This window comes from Lontra canadensis, unplaced genomic scaffold, assembly GCF_010015895.1.
Source record: "Lontra canadensis isolate GAN:19392208 unplaced genomic scaffold, GSC_riverotter_1.0 scaffold1, whole genome shotgun sequence".
NCBI lineage: Eukaryota > Metazoa > Chordata > Mammalia > Carnivora > Mustelidae > Lontra > Lontra canadensis.
In genome coordinates this window covers 37704985-37727055 of record NW_022630995.1, presented here as the reverse complement: position 1 = coordinate 37727055, position 22071 = coordinate 37704985, and the positions used below count along the sequence as shown (strand labels likewise).

General features: G+C 35.9%; 1 protein-coding gene across 6 annotated transcripts in view; it reads right to left on the bottom strand.

The window, feature by feature from the left end:
• Positions 1–22071, bottom strand: part of ARAP2 (ArfGAP with RhoGAP domain, ankyrin repeat and PH domain 2) — a 183974-nt gene that overhangs the window by 146589 nt on the left and 15314 nt on the right. For all 6 annotated transcript variants that reach the window (XM_032853582.1, XM_032853617.1, XM_032853611.1 and 3 more), the window contains exons 3-6: positions 13600–13637; positions 12434–12510; positions 11606–11697; positions 9118–9471 (exon numbers count right to left, since the gene is read on the bottom strand). In XM_032853582.1, the coding sequence (XP_032709473.1) occupies positions 9118–9471; positions 11606–11697; positions 12434–12510; positions 13600–13637 (561 nt within the window). The remainder of the gene's footprint in view (positions 1–9117; positions 9472–11605; positions 11698–12433; positions 12511–13599; positions 13638–22071) is intronic.

Sequence of the window (22071 nt, the reverse complement as noted above, 5' to 3'; positions counted from 1 at the left end):
TTTATTTATTTGACACAGAGAGACAGAGAGAGCATAAATAGGCAGAGAGGCAGGCTGAGGGAGAAGCAGGCTCCCCGCTGAGCAGAGAGCCCCATGCAAGGCTCAATGCCAGGACCCTGAGATCATGACCTGAGCCAAAGGCAGAGGCTTAACCCACTGAGCCACTCAGGTGCCCCCGATATCCTATTTTGTTTTTAGGGTTCTGAAGGGAAATATTTCTTTAAAAAGCTTTTTTAGAATAATTCATAAAGCTCATGCCACATTATGGAATGAATTTCTATAAACTCTTTCCCTGAGCTTTGGTAGGGCAGCTGATGTAAAGTTTCAACTGCTATCATAAATACAGCCTTACCACCTGATATCAGTTTTTGTTGTCTCAAACTGTGTATCTTAAAAATTCTTTAACAACAATATATATACAAACAATTAGAATTAAACAATTCTTTATTTATGAAGTATGCATACAAAGGTACTCCTGTTTTAATTTCATTCTTAAATGTCAACAGGGTTTTGGATGATTTTTTTGTTTGCTTTAAAAAGATTTAATATTTTAGTTCAAAAAAAAAAGTCCCCAAATTAAACTAGTTTAGTAAGCAATGAGTAACATAGGGTGGCAGAGGCTACCTAACCATCATTAAACATGATGCAACTGAAATGAACCTCAAAGTCACTAAGTCACGTTTATGGCTTTTATTAATCTGGTAACTTAAATCATCACAGACATACTTCTCAAGTATTCTAAACGGTATCTAATGAAAAGGGTATCAACATGGTGTTCCAGATTCCTCTGTCTTGTTTACATAATCCTGAAGAATTATATGCATGTTGTATCTTTTTGGCTACTCTAGCCTCACTATTTTAGAACTACCACAATTTCCAAAAATACAGATTTTTATCTAATTACTCATTTTTTATTTAGCTAAGTAATTATTTTACCTACTATTTTAAGTATGAGGCTTTTTAAATGATGCAGTATTAGTTATGAAGTGTCTTATAAGTACATGCAAGAAATTATCATATTTGTATAACACGCCAGTACTATCGCTTCTCAGCCTTTTGGCTAGCACCAAGTGTAAAATGCCAGCACCTCTCTATTCTAAAATTCATTTCCTTAGTTTTAAACATATCAAAATGACAATTTCCAAGAATAGGTGAACCAAAATGAATCGGGGCCAAAAAAACAAAAACAAACCAAAATTCGCTGAAATCCCAGCTTCTACCTCTGCTATACCTCTTTCAATGAGAAAAAACAAATGTTATTTTAATGTAAAATTCCAAGTTAAAAAGAACTTTCGGAAGTCAATAATAAAACATTCTTTTTAAAATGTCATTCTCAATTCTATAATATCCACCAACAGCTAACATGACAAGGTATATGAAAAGCACGTTAGATGATTCCCACCTCTTTCCTTTATGCAGTCATATTCTGTAAACACACGCACACATACACACACAGGAAACCAGCTCCCAGTTAGGATGATCAGTTAAAAGCTTGCATTTACCTCTACTCCCAAAGCGTCAAAGGATTAAAAAAACAAAAATAAGTAAGTACCTACAAACCCACACTAACCAGAGAAGTAGACAATAAGAACAATAATTCGAAACCAAGAAAGCAGAAGGAAGGATGGGAGCCCGACTTAGGAAGTTTCCGAGAGCTGACTGCTAAGCCTGCAACAGATCAAAATGAGAGGAAAACCAATTTACCCTCAAAATCTCACAAAGTCTCAGGAGATGGAAGCGATCAAGTAACTCTGGAAATGACTAAGGAGAGGGGGTGCCAAAAATAAGAAGATTTGTTGAAAGGCAGTTTAAGAGATAAACCTGTGCCCCTCACTGCTCCATCCCAGAATCCTCCCTCTCTTCAGGCTGCTGGAAACATGCCCCGCTTCTTGCTCAATAGCAGAGGGGAGTTTCATTCACGGCAGAAAATCAAACAGGGGAGAGTCTCTGGGCTGGGACGCTCAGATATAACTGAGGTAAGGGGCAGTATTCAAAACAGAAAAATCAAAAGTTTGTGACATACATATTTATATTCAAAGTCCACTTTGCCTACTAAGCTCCCAAAAAGCTGTTTTACCAGTCCTATCACCCTCAAAGAAAGAGATTCACTTAAAAGATAGTAGCATGAGGACTCAACAAGGAAACATACTAAGAAAAGTCCAGCAAGAACATCTTATAAGAAATAAATAACGGGACTCATCAGAACCTGTTCCAATCGGCTTTGTAAGATTTCACTTTAAAAATAAACAGCCTAAGATTAATAAAATATTTGAGGAAAACACCTCTAAGGTAAAAGATGGGGAATGACCCCCCAAAAAAGTTTTATTTCTTTTGCACTGCCCCAAAAGAAATAAAACTGAAAGAAACAGATTCTACAGGAAAAGAAAGCTTCAAAAATATATTAAGATCTTCAGAAACATAACAGAAAATATTGTGTTCATGGGACAATAACAATAAGCTATAAAAAGAACAGTCAAAAGAAGGTGCTTTCTATATTAATTGTAGGATAACAAAAAACAAAAGTGGGTTAGAAAGTACAATTGAAGAAACTTCCCAGAAATGGAAAATGGAAAAAGCTACATTTTTATCAACCTTTCCGTGTGGGAGGTCCAACACCAAACTACCAAGAAGTTTAGAAAGAAAAAATAGAATAGTTAACAAAGAAATAAAGCAAGACAATCTCCCAGAACTAAAACAACCAGGCCACATAGAAAAGCTTGAGAATAGGATTTCTCAATACCAGTTCTATAATACCAGAGATCTAGAAGACTGGGGATTGATGATCTGAAGGGTGTATTCTTTCTCATCAAGATTTTGGAACCATGATAAATTATCAATAAGCATGCTTAGGAAGAAAGTAACACTTTCAAATATACAAAGCCTCAAAAAACTGTCCCTCCAATTCACCATTTCTGAGGAAGCTCCAGGAAGCATGGGTGGGTGTGTTGGCAGGCAGGCAATGACACAAGATTGAGGAAAGGCAAAAACACTCAGCATAGAGATTCCCCACGCCAATAATGAAAGGGACCACAGAAAGCTCACTGGTTCATGGTGCAGCAGATCTGGTGACCACCAGCCCAAACTAAAGTTTCCTTAGGAGGCTGTCTGATGATGAAATTGTTAAGTATTTTGGTTACTTCACGGTTTTATAGTCCTTAGTTTAGCAAGAATTTTGGGATCCATGAATGAGAAGTACATAAAAAAACAAATTTAAAAAAATCAAAAATTATAAATCTCATGGAAAACTGAAGAGCACAGATGAAAGAAAAATTAATCCTATGTCACAGAGCTCACATACGAGCAGCATGTCCAGTCATGAGGCTATAAAATTAAATACAGATAGAATCTAGCTACTATTTTATACAACTATATGAAAAAGATGATACATAGGAGCCGTGTATATGCCAGAAAGAGGGGTGGGGGCCGTGATAAAAATGGATAAACATTATATTCCTTGGTAGTACTTCAGTAGATAATCCCTAAAACTGGAAAGTGAGGGGAAAAAATAGTATAAAAATATTATTAAGATGGGGTGCCTGGTTGGCCAAGTCTGTGGAGCATGTGACTCAATCTCAGGGTTATGAGTTCAAGCCCCACACTGGGCATGGAGCCTACCTGAGAAAAAAAGAATTATAAAAAAAAAATTTTTTAATATTATTAAGATATACAAAGTAAAAACCAAAGAAACTACTAAAAGAATTGAAACCAGCTGTCTTTTGTGATGAAGTGGAAGGGAAGGAAAGCTGCTATGTGTTGTGCTTTGTTTTAACAAACCATGTACAACTTTCTGACACTTTAAACCATATGCTTTTTCAATCACCAAAACCTTAATTTAAAAAGTTTAATGTGAACACATGCTCCCTTTACTTTATATTTTCCAAGGTAAGAACTGACTAGAACTTCACATTACCAAAGGTCACCTGAAATAAAGTGATGCTCTTCTGAAAAGAAAGGTAACTGCACTTTACTAAGCCCCAATTAAGTATCAGGCACAATGTTACCTAATTTTCCAATGGATCCCACAGAGGAAATCTTGACCCTATACTTTTATGTAAATGAAGGTTTTAGGATACACAGCCAATGACCAACAGATGGCTTACGACTCTAATTTCAGTTTGATTCCAACACTTTCACATTCATTTCTTGGCCACTAAACAGACTGAAAGAAATTAGTCGTGTTATTTGATAAACACTAAAACTCAGAAACTGTTTCCTCAAACTACAAGTAAAATATTGAAGCTTTTTATTTGCTTGGCACAGCAAGATACTTTTTATCAAAGATTTAAGCTTCATCTTGAAGTTCAACGTGGTGATTGGTACATAACATCCTGGTCAGATAGAGAGACTTGTCAACTTTCCACTACATTTGCTTTTCACATAAAGGCCAACCAGAGGTCAGCATTCCTAGGACTGGAGCTCACACACTTGTGTACCAGGGTGAGGAACTGCTTCATGAAAGCAGCCTTGGAGATGCTGGGTATGAGCCAGAAAATCAGTCACTGACAGAGGCACCAACAGTCTAAGCTCTGATCTCCCACCAGCTCATGGACTGTTGGCTTCCGGGTGATCCTACTCTTAACTTCTATCTGGGATTTGATCTTTTCTTGGTATTTGACCACTGACTTCTTCATTTTCCTTAGTTCTCTGTTCAGCCTGAACATACAATCCACTGGTAGTTTCTCCCTCCTGGTTCTAGAACTCAATCTTGCATCTCCAAGAAAATAACCCAACCAAACCCTGCTATCCATCTCACAGAATTCAGTACCTCTAGGTATCACCTATGTCAGTGCCCTTTCACTCCCTCTAGCGAGAAAAGTATTTCTTCTAAAAATGCCAGTTAAAATCTTATCCATTTCCAAAGGTCAACTGAATTGCTAATTCCCCTCTCTAGAAGATCTTTGAAGAAATGTTTTCTCAGCCCCTTTGTAATTTCACAATTCTATATTCTTGAGGACTTTTCTGTACCAATTACTAGACTCGGTATTTTTTTTTTTTTTTGCTTCCTTTTTTTCTGCCCGAAATGGAAGACACAAAAAAGACAAGGAACACACGTATCTTTCATATATTTGTATTACTCCACAAATTCTTAAGCACATTCTATATCCAAATTGCTGAGTTAGCCTCACATGCTCAGCTTTTGCTGTTCTAGGCTCAGATTACCACACAATGCCTCTCCATGGGGAAAAAGTTAATAATTTGTTAAAGAGGAATTCCGCTGAATAAGAAATAAGGTCATAAAACATATTCTCAAGTAAAATATGAATTCCTTGAGATACATTGCAATGTTTACAAAATTCATGGTGCATTATACTGAACACACACATTAACTTTAGAAAATAGAAAGTTAAAAATGTCAAAAAGGTTCCTTTGTTGCAGAAATGTTTGGGTATTTCACCATACGCACCTCCCAGAAGGGATGCTCGCCTCTCGTCACAGCAACCTGCACAATGCTTTCTCTGAGTTACATACTCAGGAAATGCTGGAATAAATTATATCCAGTCTTTCATATTTGCATCCACTCACATTGGGTGAGGACTTTCAACTTATCAGTTATAGTCAGGAAAAGGGACGGAAAAAGACTTGCTTTTTTATCCTCAAAACCCAGTGAGTTCTGGTTTTTTTTTGTTTTGTTTTGTTTTGTTTTTCTGTTAAACAGGTACCATTTATTAAGATTTTCATCTGCTTGACCTGTTTGAAACACTAGTAACAGACGCAAGGTCTACATTTTATTGGGTTTCCTCCATACAATTTTTGAATTTGATAGTATCAGGCTATGTTATAATTAGATCATACAAATAGCTAAGTGAATGTTCATAACTTTAAGCCCAACTATAAATGTCCTAGTGTTTCTTTAATTGCATGATGTTACAATTACTCTCTTACTAAATATTAGACATTTTTTCACATACTATGCACTGATTCAGGAGTGGCATTTGCACTGCAAAAGCAAATAGACAGTCATGTGAAATAAACCCAGATTATAAATTTGATTATTTTGTTTAATGTCCCACCCGATTGAGGACAGATTTAAACACTATTTGGAGAAGGATAAGTGAGTATGGCTCTTTGTTTTCCAACTGTGTTTTGAAAAAACGTGTCTTTAAGAGGGAAAGAGAATCCTAAAAAGAACGCTGAGAGCCCACTGCACTGTTATTGTATACCAGTGCTGTCAATGCACCTCCAGATCTTCAACCAACATACTATTTGCAGTTCAGTTCTTAAAGATTTTTTTTTATTTATTTATTTGACAGAGAGAGATCACAAGTAGACGGAGAGGCAGACAGAGAGAGAGAGAGGGAAGCAGGCTCCCTGCTGAGCAGAGAGCCCGATTCAGGACTCGATTCTAGGACCCTGAGATCATGACCCGAGCCAAAGGCAGCAGCTTAACCCACTGAGCCACCCAGGCACCCCTGCAGTTCAGTTCTTATTATAAAATCCCTATGCATAAAAAACTATTTTTAAAAAATTTAAAGAAAAAACATATCTAACACTTGTTTTCTCACTGATTTCACTCAACAACAAATACTAAAAGCATCTGCCACATGCCAGTCTACATTCTAGCTGGCTGAGGATTTCACAATAAACAAAAACCAACACAGACGACTATCCCTATGGAGTGTACGTAAATCATCTAGCATGTGAGCCCCACAGAGAAAAATAAAGTAATTAATGGAGTGATAGGGTCATAGAAGGAGAGAGGTAGTGATAATTTTAACTTTAGTGTTCAGGACTTCAATGCAAAGGAGACATAACAGCAAGAACTTGAGGGAGGAAGGGTAGAAGCCACATTGCTCTGTGGGGAAGAGCATTGCAGGACAAAGAATGACAAGGGCACAGGTCCCCAAAAAGGGCTCCTGCTTCTCAGAACTTCTATCTTTATTAGAATAATAGAAAGCAGTTTCCCTATTTTGTGATCTATCCAGTTATAATTTTCTACTTGGGGCCCAGGGGGGAAAAAAGAAGCTGGTATAAGGTTCTAGTTAATTCTCTAATCTGTTTTATGCCTCTATGGCCCACAGGCCAAATCTGGCCCATCATGTGTTTATAAATAAAGTCTTATTGAAACGCAGCCTCATTCATTGGTTTATATATTCTCGCTACTTTCAAGCCACAACTGCTCAGTTGCTGATTTCCCACAGATATCCTACAGAGGCTGTACCCAGATTAAAATGTATTTTATCTGATCCTTTACAGAAAAAGTTTGCTAATACCTTCTCTCTGGAGTTCAGAATGCCATCTACAGAGTGCCCCAGCACCAAACAGACATATGACCATGAGTTCAATAAAGCCCAGTAACCTCTGCTTAAGGAGGGGGCAAGCATCACTTTGTCTAATTAATGAGCATCTTAAACACCCTTAACAATAGCCTACAGAGTCCAATTAGGAAAAGGAGAAATTCCAATTCTACTTATAATAAATAATACATGCTTCTTGGCCAGTAACATACTTCTTTTCAAGTCATAGCAATAAAATCATGTAGAAGAGTTTAACCTCTTGGTGATATAACAAGTTCCTTTAATTTTGTGATCTTTGCTCATCCTGGTATCCAGGAGAAAAACTGTTAAGGCAGAAAACTCAATCATTTCCCCTAAAATGGAAAAACATAAATCTAGACAACATACAGCATCTAACCTTAGGCAGATTCAGAATAGGAAGGATGGCAAGTCTGAGTTCTGATAAATAGAGAGGAAAAATGTACTAAATGTCCCAGAGGTAGCCAATGATGTTAAAGCTTTTTCAGTGTGCCTGGAGCATAAACAGATCAACACTGCAGAGAGTGAGGTACCATCAGAGATCATGCAGGAAACCACAGCTGCTGGGGGCTCTATACCCAGAATCTGCTAAATCTTCTGGTATAAGCGGAGAGAGCACTAGGATTACCCTAAACACTTAAACTATACAGAAATGAAAGATTCGAGAATATTCAAACTCGCTGTTCCATGTCACCTGTGTGTACCTTAGAGTGCTTACTCATACCTTTGCTATTAGACTATGTAGTTACCAGTAATACTGATGACTGATGAAAAGTAGGCCTAGTTGACTACATTGTCACCCTAATGTAACCAGAAAGGAGATAAGATAACTTGTACTAAAAAGTATTCTGTTTCAGTTTATTCAACACCTAATTCGCTAAAAGAAAGCAACGGTATAAAGTTTTTACCATATAATTTATAACCATAAAATATACTTAAAAAGTTGGGATTTTTTTTTCCACTTTCTTCAGAAATGTAAAATCTGTTCCCCACTAGTCAACTAATGTTTCTTCTGGTGATTTCCTGCTAATAAAATTTATTTTAGGTCTAACAAAGTCTTTCTAGAAATGATGCACATTTTGGGGGGAAATAAAGAAAACCAGCACATTGCAGGGTCTCACTACATTAACTACTGAAACAAGAATATATTTCATCCCAAAATAACTTAATAGTTCATGAGGAATATTTCAAGTAAATATTTCAAAAGGACATTCAAAAATCGGGATGCCAGAAAACAATTCTAATTAAACATAATCCCTCCCCCAAGTATTTTCAGTACTGTAAAACCTTAAGGGACAGAAGTTTCTTTGTAAACATCTGAAATGATAAATCTGTTTTAAAAGTATAATATTCAAGGACTCTGACCTTCTGTGCAACATACAAAAATCAAAACAATATATCAATAACAGTGAAGCCTGAAGTCTAACAATGATGTACTTTCCCTAACTACAATTAAGACTTGTATTCCCAAACAGAACACTGTTATAATATGAGCAAAAGCCAAACAGCGTGGGCCTAGTAATACCAACTCAATCTCTGTTGTTTTTCTTTGCTACAAATTGGGACACAGTGCATGTCAGTGTAAAGTTAGAAACTAACATTAAGGATGTAGATGTGAAACTGCAAACTTCAGTTTCAATTTGCTATTCGGAACCTTATCTCAGCATTCCATATAATACATCGCACATGTTCCTCCTCAGGTCTGAAGAACAGCATTTGCAAAAGTACACTGAAAGTCCCTAAAAACGGTGTCTGTATGCATGGGGGAAGGGTAGGGGTGAGGAGTAGCAGCAACCCAGCAAGTTTAGAAATGGATAAACTTGAACTTATGCTACTTAGAGGGTTAAAATTAATAACGACATACCCTTGAGGAGACAGTTTGTCTAACCATCCCGATTTAACCTTCCTTGCAGAGGATCCATAAAAACAGGCATAGGGAGATATTGCATTTGAGGAAACGATTGAGGACTCAGCATTTCCACTTGTTGAGCTTAATGGATAACTGTGCCTATTGGCGGGGTCCATAGTCAATGCTTTCTGAGTCCTAGATTTAGATGCCTTTGAGTTTTTTCTTCTTAAACTCTGAAAGCATTCTTCTACTGTTGAATATTCTGATTCTGAAGCAGAGTCTACTGGAAGGTTATTTTTGTCCTCTCGAGGTATCCAAATATCTTCCACTTTGTCTTCACTTATATTCTCCTTCCTGTTATCATATATGCTAAAGGGAAAAAAATGGTCTTAATATTTCGAAGTGCCATATGTCATTTAAGCCACTGGTTACTTTGCAAATTTATAAACAACAAATCACAGAATTTTTTTTTTAAGACTTATTTTAAGAGAAAAAGAGAGAGCACACACGTGCCCAAGTGCACGCACGCACACATGTGAGCAGGGGGAGGGGAAGGAAGAAAGGGAGAAGCAGACTCTCCACTGAGCTCGGGGCTCCAGGTGGGGCTTAATCCCAGGACACTGAGATCACCACCTGAATCAAAACCAAGAGACTGATGCTTAACTGAATAAGCCACCCAGGCACCCAGAAATCACAGAAATTTAAGCTCAGAAAAGTCTTAGGCGTTCAATTAATCCATCTGATAATTTTCTTAAATTCTTTTGGAAAAATTAAATAGAAATCTCTTATTACACTAACATATTTGAACACTGCTAGAAGTAGTACCGTTTTTCTTACACGTCAGTAATCTGATCTGTTTATTCTAGGGGGCTGGGGCAGACTGGTAGTAAGGGTGGAGACTGACCATACTCCTTGCATCACAATTTCATATCTTCACCAACACCCTTATGGAGCCAGCCCAAGGTCTAGTCCCCAGGCAACGTCGTGAACCACCACCTCATCTATCTGCAGATCTTACTTCCAAACTGGTTGCCCTTTGCTGGCTCTCTGCTATTCAATTCCAAGAATCCTATGTTCCATCATAATGTCAGAAAATAGTGAGTACATTCAGCTGGTGAAAGATTCTGTACTATTTTGCAACACTAATGAGAAAAAACTGCACCACACTGTTGGCCAGAAAATGAGAAAGAGTCAGGAGACAATCAGAAGGTAAAAGCTGTATAACCTATAATATTCACCAGAAGACATTCGTAATAACTAAGTATATTGCTAAAGACTTAAGGAATAACAAAATAGATTCACTCAGTCATTTATGTGTAATAAAACTCATTACAAGGGCGCCTGGGTGGCTCAGTAGGTTAAAGCCTCTGCCTTTGGCTCGGGTCATGATCCCAGGGTCCTGGGATGTAGCCCCACATCGGGCTCTCTGCTCAGCAGGGAGCCTGCTTCCTCCTCTCTCTCTGCCTGCCTCTCTGCCTACTTGTGATCTCTGTCAAATAAATAAATAAAATCTTAAAAAAAAAAAAAAACTCATTACAAGGACATTTTTGCTAATCAATGGAATAGATATGCATAGGGCTCAAATTACACCATTCTGGATATAGTGTTCTAAAAACTACTGCTTCCTTAAAGGAATGATTTCATCTGGCCCTTTGCACGTTTTGCATTATAATACATTCATATCAAATGCTAACTGACGGTCTTCAATTATTTAGTTTTGACTTAAGAAAACCTACAACTGGGACTCCTGGGTGGCTCAGCTGGTTAAGCATTCAACTCCTGATTTCAGCTCAGGTCATGATCTCAGGGTCATGACACTGAACCCCCCACATCAGGCTCTGCACTGGGGGTGGAGCCTGCTTAAGATTCTCTCCCCCGCATTCCCTCTCTCTCCACCACCCCTTCTCCTCTTAAAAACAAAAAACAAAAAACCCACAACGATGTCAGCCTTGGAAAGGGAAGAATAAAAATCAAAAATAAAATGAACATTTGGTAATGAGGTAGTACATGGAGTTTTAATAAAGCTGAGAACACTAAAATTTAAGTTGGTGCCTCACTGTTTAATTTCACGTGTGATCCAAATAACTGGATTATTGTCAAGCCACTTGTCAATGTTATACATCCAATAAGAAGGATATATTACATTTATAAAAATGCTGCACAGCATTTTTATATTTTTTGCACCACCCCTTTCTCCTTCATAGTAACATAACTTGCCATCTTTAATGTGCAGTTGGAGAGCACCACAACATATCTGCCACTTTGGGACAGAAAGAGTGGTTTCAGTTAGGAAAACGAATATAAAGTGCCACCGAATGTCACTATATGCCTAGTTTAGAGATTCTAAATTCAATTATTAAAATAAGGGCTGTTACTAAAACGTCTAGAAAGATTTGAACATACCAATGTAAACCATTTTCTTAGAAATATTGTATGAGCAGGAAGTCAACACTCATAACATTTTATTCAAAAGGATTAATCAGTATCAATCATGACCTCATACCTTGATTTGATGACAAAAGAGTTTCTTTCAGTAATTGTTTCCCCTTTGAGTGTTTCTTCATGGGTCCAAAATTCATTCTTTATAGACCTCTTCTATTAAAATACATATATTTTTTTTTAGGATTTTTTATATACACTTTTATTAGGCTAGCAATAGTCTACAAATATCCACAATATCTGAGTTTAGTTTTTTTATACAAATGTCTAACTGCTTAGATCAATTTTCAGTAAAAACAACTTAATTAGGGAGACTAATTAAAAGCAGTCTTTTGATGTCTTTTTCAATATTATATTTTAATTCATCATTTCAACCAAGAAAAACAGAAAATGCCACCCAAGAACAAAATTTATTCACTTTTACTTTGCCACTTTTTGTCTTCCAACTTCTTTTATTGGAACCAAGAAATAAAATACAACAAGAGCACAAGAGGAAAGGTTAAGTGATAAACTGAATAAAATGTATAAATAGCTGGAAGTAAACATTTGGGTATAAGGCAATGCAAAATTGAGGGGATTTTTGTTTGTTTGCTTTTGCTTTCTCTGGGGGTTTGTCTTTAAAGTAACTTATCTTTTGGAAAAACCTGAAAGTTGGAAAATTCTGAAAACCCACCCTTCTGTATTCCTGAAACTGAACATGTTTTTGCAAAATATATTTAAAGATACACATTTACCAGGATTTTACTGAACAGAATTTTTTGACAGAATTTTACTGTCTTTCTTCAATATAACTCATTTTTCAAACACCTTAAAGGAATAAATGAAGAGGCAAATATAGACAGAAAAGCAAAGACTTGAATATGGAAAAAAAATGTAAATGTATGGGACTAACCTTGAAATTTTCTAGTCTCTGGATGAGAAAGGTCTCTCCATAAGGAAAAATGGGAGATGAGTTTTCCTCATTTGAATCTTTTAGGGGAATGATAGGATAAGAATGAAAAGATGTGAATAATGTGAAATATTTTTTTAAAAGCAAGTGTTTAATTATTTTATAACAATATCACAACTTAAGTTTTATTCTGAGAGTCCAAAATTATGCTTATGATTTTCACCCTCCAATCAATTCCTCCTATGGTCTTCTTGATATAGAATTCACTGCGTATGCCTCTCACTTCACCACAAAGACACATTACTGTTTCCTAAAGTGTGATGTGTCATATATGTCCTTGCTAACCTCTAAGATCCACATTAATATAACTAAGCACATTTCCCACATATGATGCAAATAGTCAAAATGCCATTTATAATGTTAATTCCTAAATAAGAGAATAGTACTAATGGCAGAAAATAAGTATTAGATGTATAATTTTCAACAACTTAATTATTAGAAGTTCACTAATATAACAGTTATTGTATCATTCAAAATACCAGAATCCACTTAATATGATCTAACATCACAGCCACTAATACATCTGTAAATAAGTTATTTCAAGAGAATTTCTACTGTCCTTGAATTACACAGATCTACAAGAATTCTCAACACTTGCATTTTGTTATGGCAAATTTTTTTACAGGGTCAGTAACCAAGTGTTTGCCATCTTATTATTATGAAGAATGTTCCTGAACTTCTACAAGCAAAATTTTCAAAAAGAAAGAAAAGCCCTGTCAATAATCAATTTACCAAAATAATGTCAGCCCTTTCCAGTTACCATGGAAAAATTACTTTCCATAAATCTATGGAAAGAAACCACTTAATTTAGTTAAATGCCTTCGACTGTGGCTTATGATAAATGAAGCCTGGTGCAAAAAAATATTTTTATATTAGTATGTACAGGTTTTCAGGAATCTGAGTACAAATTACTGTCTTTTATTCACTCACCTTTAAAAGCATCCGATGTATTATGAACCCTAGCAGACAATTATTCCCATTATTCCCTACTCCACAAGTGAGCTGCTTTTTTTAAAATCACAACTTTGACACAGTTGGGACTGTAAAATGAATGCTAATTTACAAAGACTTTAAATGTGGAGATTCACTTTCCTGTGTCACAGACTTACCAGTTGAGGTAGCAACATTTCTTCTCTCACGGAAATAGCTTAAAGCAAAGGGGGAAAATAGATAAATTAAAACAGATAAGCAAAAATAGGTAAATTACTATCCTGAGTAAAAGATTAATTGTAGAGACATACATTCTTCTGGATAGAAAAAAAAATACTTCTATTGAAAAACAAATTTGATTTTAATTAAACAGAATGGCTAAATTCCATAAATGTTTTTCTAAGTAGCCTTAATGAGACTTCACTGGATTTTATAAGCATTTGCCTCCCACATTTATAATTCCCAAAAGTAAATGAATATGATTGCCCAATGCTAGGATGCACATAGGAATTTCAAAACTGCTAGCCATACACTTGTAAGAAACTAATTTTCTAACTAGATTTCAGTATTTATGTAGGTTTTTTTGGTCATTAGCTTTACAACATTGAGTCAAAAATTTGTTGGCTTTTTGAGTATATGAGTACAGTATGAAAATACCTAAGACTTTTCTCAAAAAATTTGCTGCCCTGGGAGAAAAAGATTTCAGGTAAATTAATTAGAATCCAACATAATAATAATGACAGAGAAAGAAAACACTCTGGAAACAATTGCAATAAATACCCACTACTATATGCAAGAGTTCTATTCTTGAATATAAATGCAAGGATCAAGAGAGTGTCCTTAATGTCTCTTAAACATCTATCTGCCCAAGAAACTACAAGCAAGGATATAAAACGAAAAAAGAAAAAAAATATAGAAATCAATGAAATAAAATATAGACAAAATTTTAAAATCATTGTAACTAAAGCTGGTTTTTCAAAAACAGCAATAAAACTGATAAACCTCAGGAAAGGAAAATAAAAGCAAGACAGAAACTACCAATATCAGGAACAAAAGAGGACATCACTACAAATGCTACAAACATTAAAGGAATACTTATAGATTATTAGGAAAAAAATACTTTATGCCAATAAATTCAACAACTTAGATGAAATGGAAAAATTCTCTGAGACATAATTTATTAAATATAATAAAGAATACAAAAATTTTAATATCCCTGTATCTATTAGAGAAACTGAATCTAGTAACTAGTCACCTACCCACAAAAAACTCTAGGCTGAGACATTTCACTGGTGAATTCCACCAAACATTTCAGAAGAAATAATAGCAATTCTATACGAACTTTTTCAAAAAATAGGGAAGGAGAGACTATTTCCCAATTCATTCCATAAGGTCAGTACTACAGATACAAAGCCAGTCAAAGACAAAACTACAGATAACTGTTAGAGAAATATGCCTCATGAATTCAGGTGCAAAACTCATTAACAAATTATTAGCAAATCAAATCAACCAACCTATACAAATAATATAACCAGATGAGATTTAGCCCAGGAGACCAAAGCTGATTTAACATGGGAAAAATCAATGTAATTCACCAAATGAAGAAAATCAAAGAGAAAAATCACATTGTCATAACAATAGATCCAGGAAACCAATGACATGATTCAACAACCATTTACAATTAAGACTCTCAGTAAACTCGGAATAGAAGAAAACCCCTCAACCTAGTAAATGGCATTTATGGAAAACCTACACCATACTTCATGTTAAAGCCTGAATGGTTTTTCTTAAGATTGAGAGAAAGACAAGGAGGTCTGCTCTCACCACTTACATTCACATTATTTCAGAGGTCCCCACCAGTGCAATGTAAGTGAAAGAAAGAAAAGGCATGCACTTTGGAAAGGAAAATCTCTTACAAGCAGAAGGTATCTATTATGTAGAAAATCTTAAGGGACCTACCAAAAAGATTCCCAAATTAACAAGAAAGTCTAGCAAGGTCCCACAGGAAGGGGAAAATATTAACAAATTCAATAGTATTTCTAAATACTAGCATTGAGCAACTGGAAAAATAGTTTGAAATACAATTTTTATAGTAACACCCATAACATGAAATACTAAGGGGTAAATAGGTCAAGACATGATCTGCTTTGATCTATACACTGAAAACCATATAACACTGATATATACATTGAAAACCATATAACAAAACATATAACCATATAACCATATAACAAAATGAATAGATATACCATGTTAATGGACTGGAAGACTCAATATTATTAAGATATCAATTCTACAAATATTGATATATACAGTCAACATAAGCTCAAACAAAATTTCAGTGAGCTTTTACATAGAAATTGACAGGGTGATTCTAAAATTTACATGCACATATAAATAACCTGGAATGGTCCAAATAAATATTTAAAAGAACAAACTGGGAGATTTATATAGTTCCAATATTTAATCTAAACCTATAGCAATCAAACCAATGTGTTATTGGTAAAAGGATAAGAACATAAATTAATGGAACAGAATAAAAATACCACATATCTCCCACACATCTATGCTCTATCAGTTTTTGAACAAGAAATCAAGGCAATTCAATAGGGAAAGGACAGTCTTTTCAACAAGTGTTGCAGGAACAAATGGGAAAATGGAAAAAAAGATGTGAATACCAACCATTACTTCATACTATATACTAAAATTAACTTGAAATAGTGTTTAGAACTACAAGTCACTGCTAAAGCTCTAAAACGCCTGGAAATACACACAAGAAAATCTTTGCAACCTTTGAGTATACAAATGTGTCTTAAATACAAAAACCAAAAAAGAGAATTATATATACATGTAATATTTAATAAAATTAATGAAAAGCTAACATATTTTACATATACAGAAAACACACTTAAAAAGGAATTAGAATAATTTTAAGTTTATCTACCAGGGGTGTTTTAAAGTATATTTTGCTGGTTTTACTATTAGCCATATGAAATATAAAGAAGAATGTTTGCGATTTTAATTCTTATACTAAATATCCACCTGCAAACAATTACCAAATCAACCAACTTCATTTGATCTACTGTTGATGAAAGATTAGCTCAATACAGAAAAAAAGTTGTTTTGAAAATCAGTTATCTGTATATTCTCATTTATCTATGAATAAATTATCACAAGCTATTTTATATTCTAATACTTATTATGCCCAAAGCATTATGTTAGGAATCTATATATTTGCATCTCATCTTTCATCCTCATAACAGCCCTATGACATAGGACCTGGGGCTTAATCTCACCAATAAAGAAAGGAGGCTCTCCCAGCCCACCTCCCACAGCTAACAAGAAGCAAAGCTCACACTCTTTCCTCATTTCTGTCTCTTTCTGCCCTGTTGATATCCCACCATTTGTCCAAAAAACTGTAGACTGCTTTTAAATTTGAAATATAAAGCATGGTTGATTTACAAAAATTAAAAACCCATACAGAAAAGCAGTAGTTACCATCTTCTCTTGTTAATTACACTTTCGTGACTTTGGTCAAGTTATCTAAGAGTCCTGAGCCTGGTTTCCTCATTTATTGAAGGGGAATAAAACAGGGCCTGCTTCCTAGGAATATTAGGAGTACTCATGAGAAAATGCTTTTAAAACATTTAAAAAGTACCCTTCACAATATAAACACTCAGTAAGAATGAACAAATCATTATTTTATTAGAGGAAAAAAAATGGTCGTTCCTCCCAGGAAACTTTATGTGCACATTTGTTTCTTAAAGTCCTTAAAAGTAATCATACTTTTCACTTGTGATAGAAAAAACATGTCAACAACCTAGTAAGGGAATAAACTGTAGAGTGTTATTTTTAATAAAATAATATGTAACAGGGGCGCCTGGGTGGCTCAGTGGGTTAAAGCCTCTGCCTTCAGCTCTGGTCATGGTCTCAGGGTCCTGGGATGGAGCCCCACATCGGGCTCTCTGCTCAGCAGGGATCCTGCTTCCCTCTCTCTCTGCCTGCCTCTCTGCCTACTTGTGATCTCTCTCTGTCAAATAAATAAAATCTTTAAAAAAAAAAATATGTAACAGTCATTGCATAAAATATGTGCATCAATGTGGACAAATCTCAAAAATAATATTAAGTAAAACACCAAGTGGTAAAAAAAAAAAAAAACTCTGATTATTAAAGTGGATCTTCAGCATGCCTACAGATGGTTTTTTTTTTCATATATGTTTTAATCCCTAAGATTACCAAGAAAAGCCGTGTTATAAAGGTTAATTAATGTTAATGGTCTCCCTTTAGGATCTATACTTAACTGTTACTTAGAGAAGGCAGCCACACCAAAAAATAATTACACACCATAAATGGACTATCATTTCATAAAATGTTTTTTTAAAAATCCAATTCTTGAAATTTGTCACAGACTTACTACAACAGACTAACTACAGGTCATTATAGAACTCAATTCAAAAGAAAACCACAATCATTAGGCATCAGTTTAAAACTGCCTTGAGGTTACATAATATCTAAATAAAACACACAAATCTGATTTCAGAAAACATGAGAGTGTTTTAACTACAACACAGACCAAGCATGTGAAATTTACAATGTACAGACAATTAAGTCTCAATCCAAGAAGTTCCAAAAAACATCCTTAAGGTAAGAATAATGATAATTACAGAAGGATTGCAACACAAAAATCTACATCATTATTCTCAAACTTTTTTTTTAATCAACTAGCAAAAGTTGTAGCTCAAAATATAGTTTTTCATGGGCAGAGGTCATGAATAGACATTTTTGCAAAGAAGACATCCAGATGGCCAATAGACACATGAAAAGATATTCGACATCACTCATCAGGGAAATATAAAACAAAACTACAAAGAGATATCACCTCAAATCATCTGTCAGAATGGCTAAAATCAGCAACACAAGAATATATAAGTGTTGGCAAGGATGTGGAGAAAGAGGAAACTTGCAGTGTTGGCGGCAATGCAAATGGGTACAGCCACTCTGGAAAACAGTATGGAGGCTCCTTAGAAAGTTAAAAATAAAACTACCCAGGGGCACCTGGGTGGTTCAGTGGGTTAAAGCCTCTGCCTTTGGCTCAAGGTCATGATCCCAGGATCCTGGGATCGAGCCCCATATCGGGCTCTCTGCTCAGCAGAGAGCCTGCTTCCCCCTCTCTCTCTGTCCTCTGCCTCCTTTCTGCCTACTTGTGATCTCTGTCAAATAAATAAATAAAATCTTAAAAAAAAAAAAAAACTACCCTACAACCCAGCAACTGTACAACTAGGTGTCTACCCAAAGGATAGAAAAATCCTGATTCAAAGGGACACATGCCCCCTGATATTTATAGCAGCATTATCCACAATAGCCAAATTATGGAAAGAGCCCAAGTGTCCTGTGACTGACAAATGGATAAAGAAGATGGGGTGTGCATATGTGTACAATGGAACATTATTCAACCATAAAAAAGAACGAAATCTTGCCATTTGCAAGGATATGGATAGAACTAGAGAGTATATGCTAAACAAGTTAGAGAAATACCATATGATTTCACTCAGTGGAATTTGAGAAACAAAACTAAGGATCGAAGGGGAATAAAAAGAAAAGGAGAGGCAAACCTTAACTACAGAGAACAAACTGATAGTGACCAGCGGGGAGGGGGGTGGAGGGAGGGGTTAAACAGGCGATGGGGACTGAGGAGCAGGCCAGTTACTGTGATGAGCACAACTGTTGTAGGGAAGTGCTGAATCACTACATTCTACACCTGAAACTAATATTACACCATCTGTTAACTGGAATTTCAGCAAAAACTTAAAAATTTTATATATTTTTGCAAACAAAGCGGTGTTTGAAAATTTTAAAAAGCATAAACCTAATGTCTTTTTACTTATAAAAAGTATGGAGCAAACACATCATCATCCTCTAAGAATAAATCAGACCATGAAGTAAATTTTGATTCGTTATTTAGATGAAGTCAAAATTTTGCAAATATTGAAATAATCAGCCTACTTTTTTCACAGAATTCATAAGAAGGAATTTTAAAAGAAAATAAATTTTGGACAGCTAAGCACTTTTCCACTGTAACGTGAAATGTACAGTTTTCTTGAACATGAGAAAGGTTGAATTCCCGTATTTTTCCACTTCAATGTACCCAACAGTTGCTTATTACTTTTTTGTACACTTTCTGCTCATGTATATTTCAACATTAAAGTATTACCCATGTAATGGGTACTTTACCATGTAATGGGACACTTTTAATGTTCATATCATGTCTATGTATAACTAAAGAAAAATATCTAAGGTTGCTATTATCAATACAAATTTCAGAGAAGCCTAGAGACTTGGGGTTTATATTTCACAGCTGTCAAGGGGCGTTAGTCAATACAGTACCTCAGTCTTAAATTATAACGGATGTCCTCTGATCACAGTGCAGCCCTATGTCCCATCGTCCTCTCCGCCTCTCTGCTTTTTTCCCCTTCCCTCAAAACATTCAGAGGCTCCCCAGGAAAGGGCAAGATTCTGGAATTCTCTGCTTGGAGGCCTCTATGGGAGACCTCCAGGGGAAGCTGATAAGGGAAGAGCTGGCTCTTCAAGATTAAAAAAAGCTTCTGAGGTTCATCGTCCATATCCCCACATAGTCCAGCCTTTCCAAGACTAGGAGCAGGCAGGAATTCAGGGGAAACTCAAGGAAAGGACAAAGATAACCCATTTGGCCAGGAGTCGATTGTGTCAGATAAATAAGGAGAGAAAAGGCAGAGGGAGGAACTTGTGTTCAGGGAGAGAGAAGGAAAGGGCGAGCCTCACACCAGGGTAACACATCCAACATCTATACCTTTTAACAGATACATGAAATGTTTACCTAGTAAAGGAATTATGTTACGAGTATTGCCCACAAAAAATATTTTTATTTGGTACCTCGAGAAATGTACTAAAATATCATTTATATGTTATTTGATTACAGACAATCTCAGGTTATAGAATCCACAGTTTTAAAGTCATATTATGACATTTTTTAAATCTTGCAAAATTATTATTTGCAATTCAGGCCAGCACCACAAGGAAAAACACAGTGCAGTTTGAAAATAATTTAGTTTCCTTTCTCATGTTATGATATGAGCACCATAGATACACAGGTACCATTTACTGCCATAATCATAGCAGAAAGGTTACATGGGATAATTTGGCAGGGCTCCGAAGAAACTAGCACTAAGTTATTCATGAATAATTTTAACATTATTTCAAGTTTCATCTTCAAAGACTCACACAAATAATGTGAATAACAAGCCTTTCATATGATGCACAGTTTACACTTACAACTGAATAAACACCAAGATTCTCAAAAATGTATGAAAAATAGCACAACTTGTTTAAAACTTAAGCCAAATGTTTCTTATCTGAAGCTATCCTACCAACTCCCAAAAGGATTCTGTACTGGCAAAGAAACACTTTCAATGTGTGTACTCATAGCAAACCCTTCTCAGTTGCCTTCTTTTGTTTAAAATTAGCAAAACATTTTAAAACTGAAGTGTCATACAAAAATTAGTCATCTTCTACTTGTGTAACTAATACTTCAAATCTCCTACACGCAATCTACATTTTTAAGAATATTTACTAAATGAGTGGTTAAGAAAGTGAGTGTGGGCTCTGGAGTCTGATGTATTGGAATGAAATCCTAGTTTACCAGTCATGTGATCCTAGAAAATGAACTGAGGCTCAGTCACCTCATTAAAAAGTGGGTGATTAATACAACATGTATCATAGGGCCACTGTGAGATTTAGATGATCCATGGGAAATTTTAAACCAAACTAAAACCTACAGTGTTTAATAAATGACACTATCACTACTGATTTCCAAGGAAAGACTAGACATCGCTATTGGCACTAGCGATGTCAAGATGAAGACAAACAAGCTAGGCTCTTCGCCCTCAAAGAGTTTATGTTTTAATGAGAAGTTCTTTTTTTTTTTTTTTAAGATTTTATTTATTTATTTGACGGACAGAGATCACAAGTAGGCAGAGAGGCAGGAAGAGAAAGAGAGGGGGAAGCAGGCTCCCCGCTGAGCAGAGAGCCTGATGCGGGGCTTGATTCCAGGACCCTGAGATCATGACCTGAGCCAAAGGCAGAGGCTTAACCACTGAGCCACTCAGATGCCCCTCTAATGAGAAGTTCTTAAAAGAACAGTCCTGTAAATGGCCACATTTTCTTTGGCAAATACTAAGCCACCACATTTCCCCCTGCAAACACAACCGGGATCATGCACAATAATCACCACGGATGCCCAAGGGCAAAAGGACCAACCGTAGGGACAGAGTGGATGCAGGCAGGGACAGAGGATCTTGAAGAAACGCCCGTGCAGGAAATCCGTAATTGCATTTAGTACCACAGCAGTTAACAGTCGAACAACCTCAGGACTCCCAGCAGAGAGACAAGTGTTAGCTTTTAGTGAAAAAACATCCCACCACAACCCTGGAGAAAACCACAACTATTTTAGGTGTAACTTTGAGAAAGGAATGAAAGCTCTCGCTGCTGTTAAGTCAGCTCTTAAGCCTGACAGTTACCTCAAAGGCTACGAACCCAACATGCTGGGGGGCCCCTCCTTAGAATTCCGGTGTGAGTGAACTGGTTTTCGCACTGTACTGTGACCATGCTTTTTATAT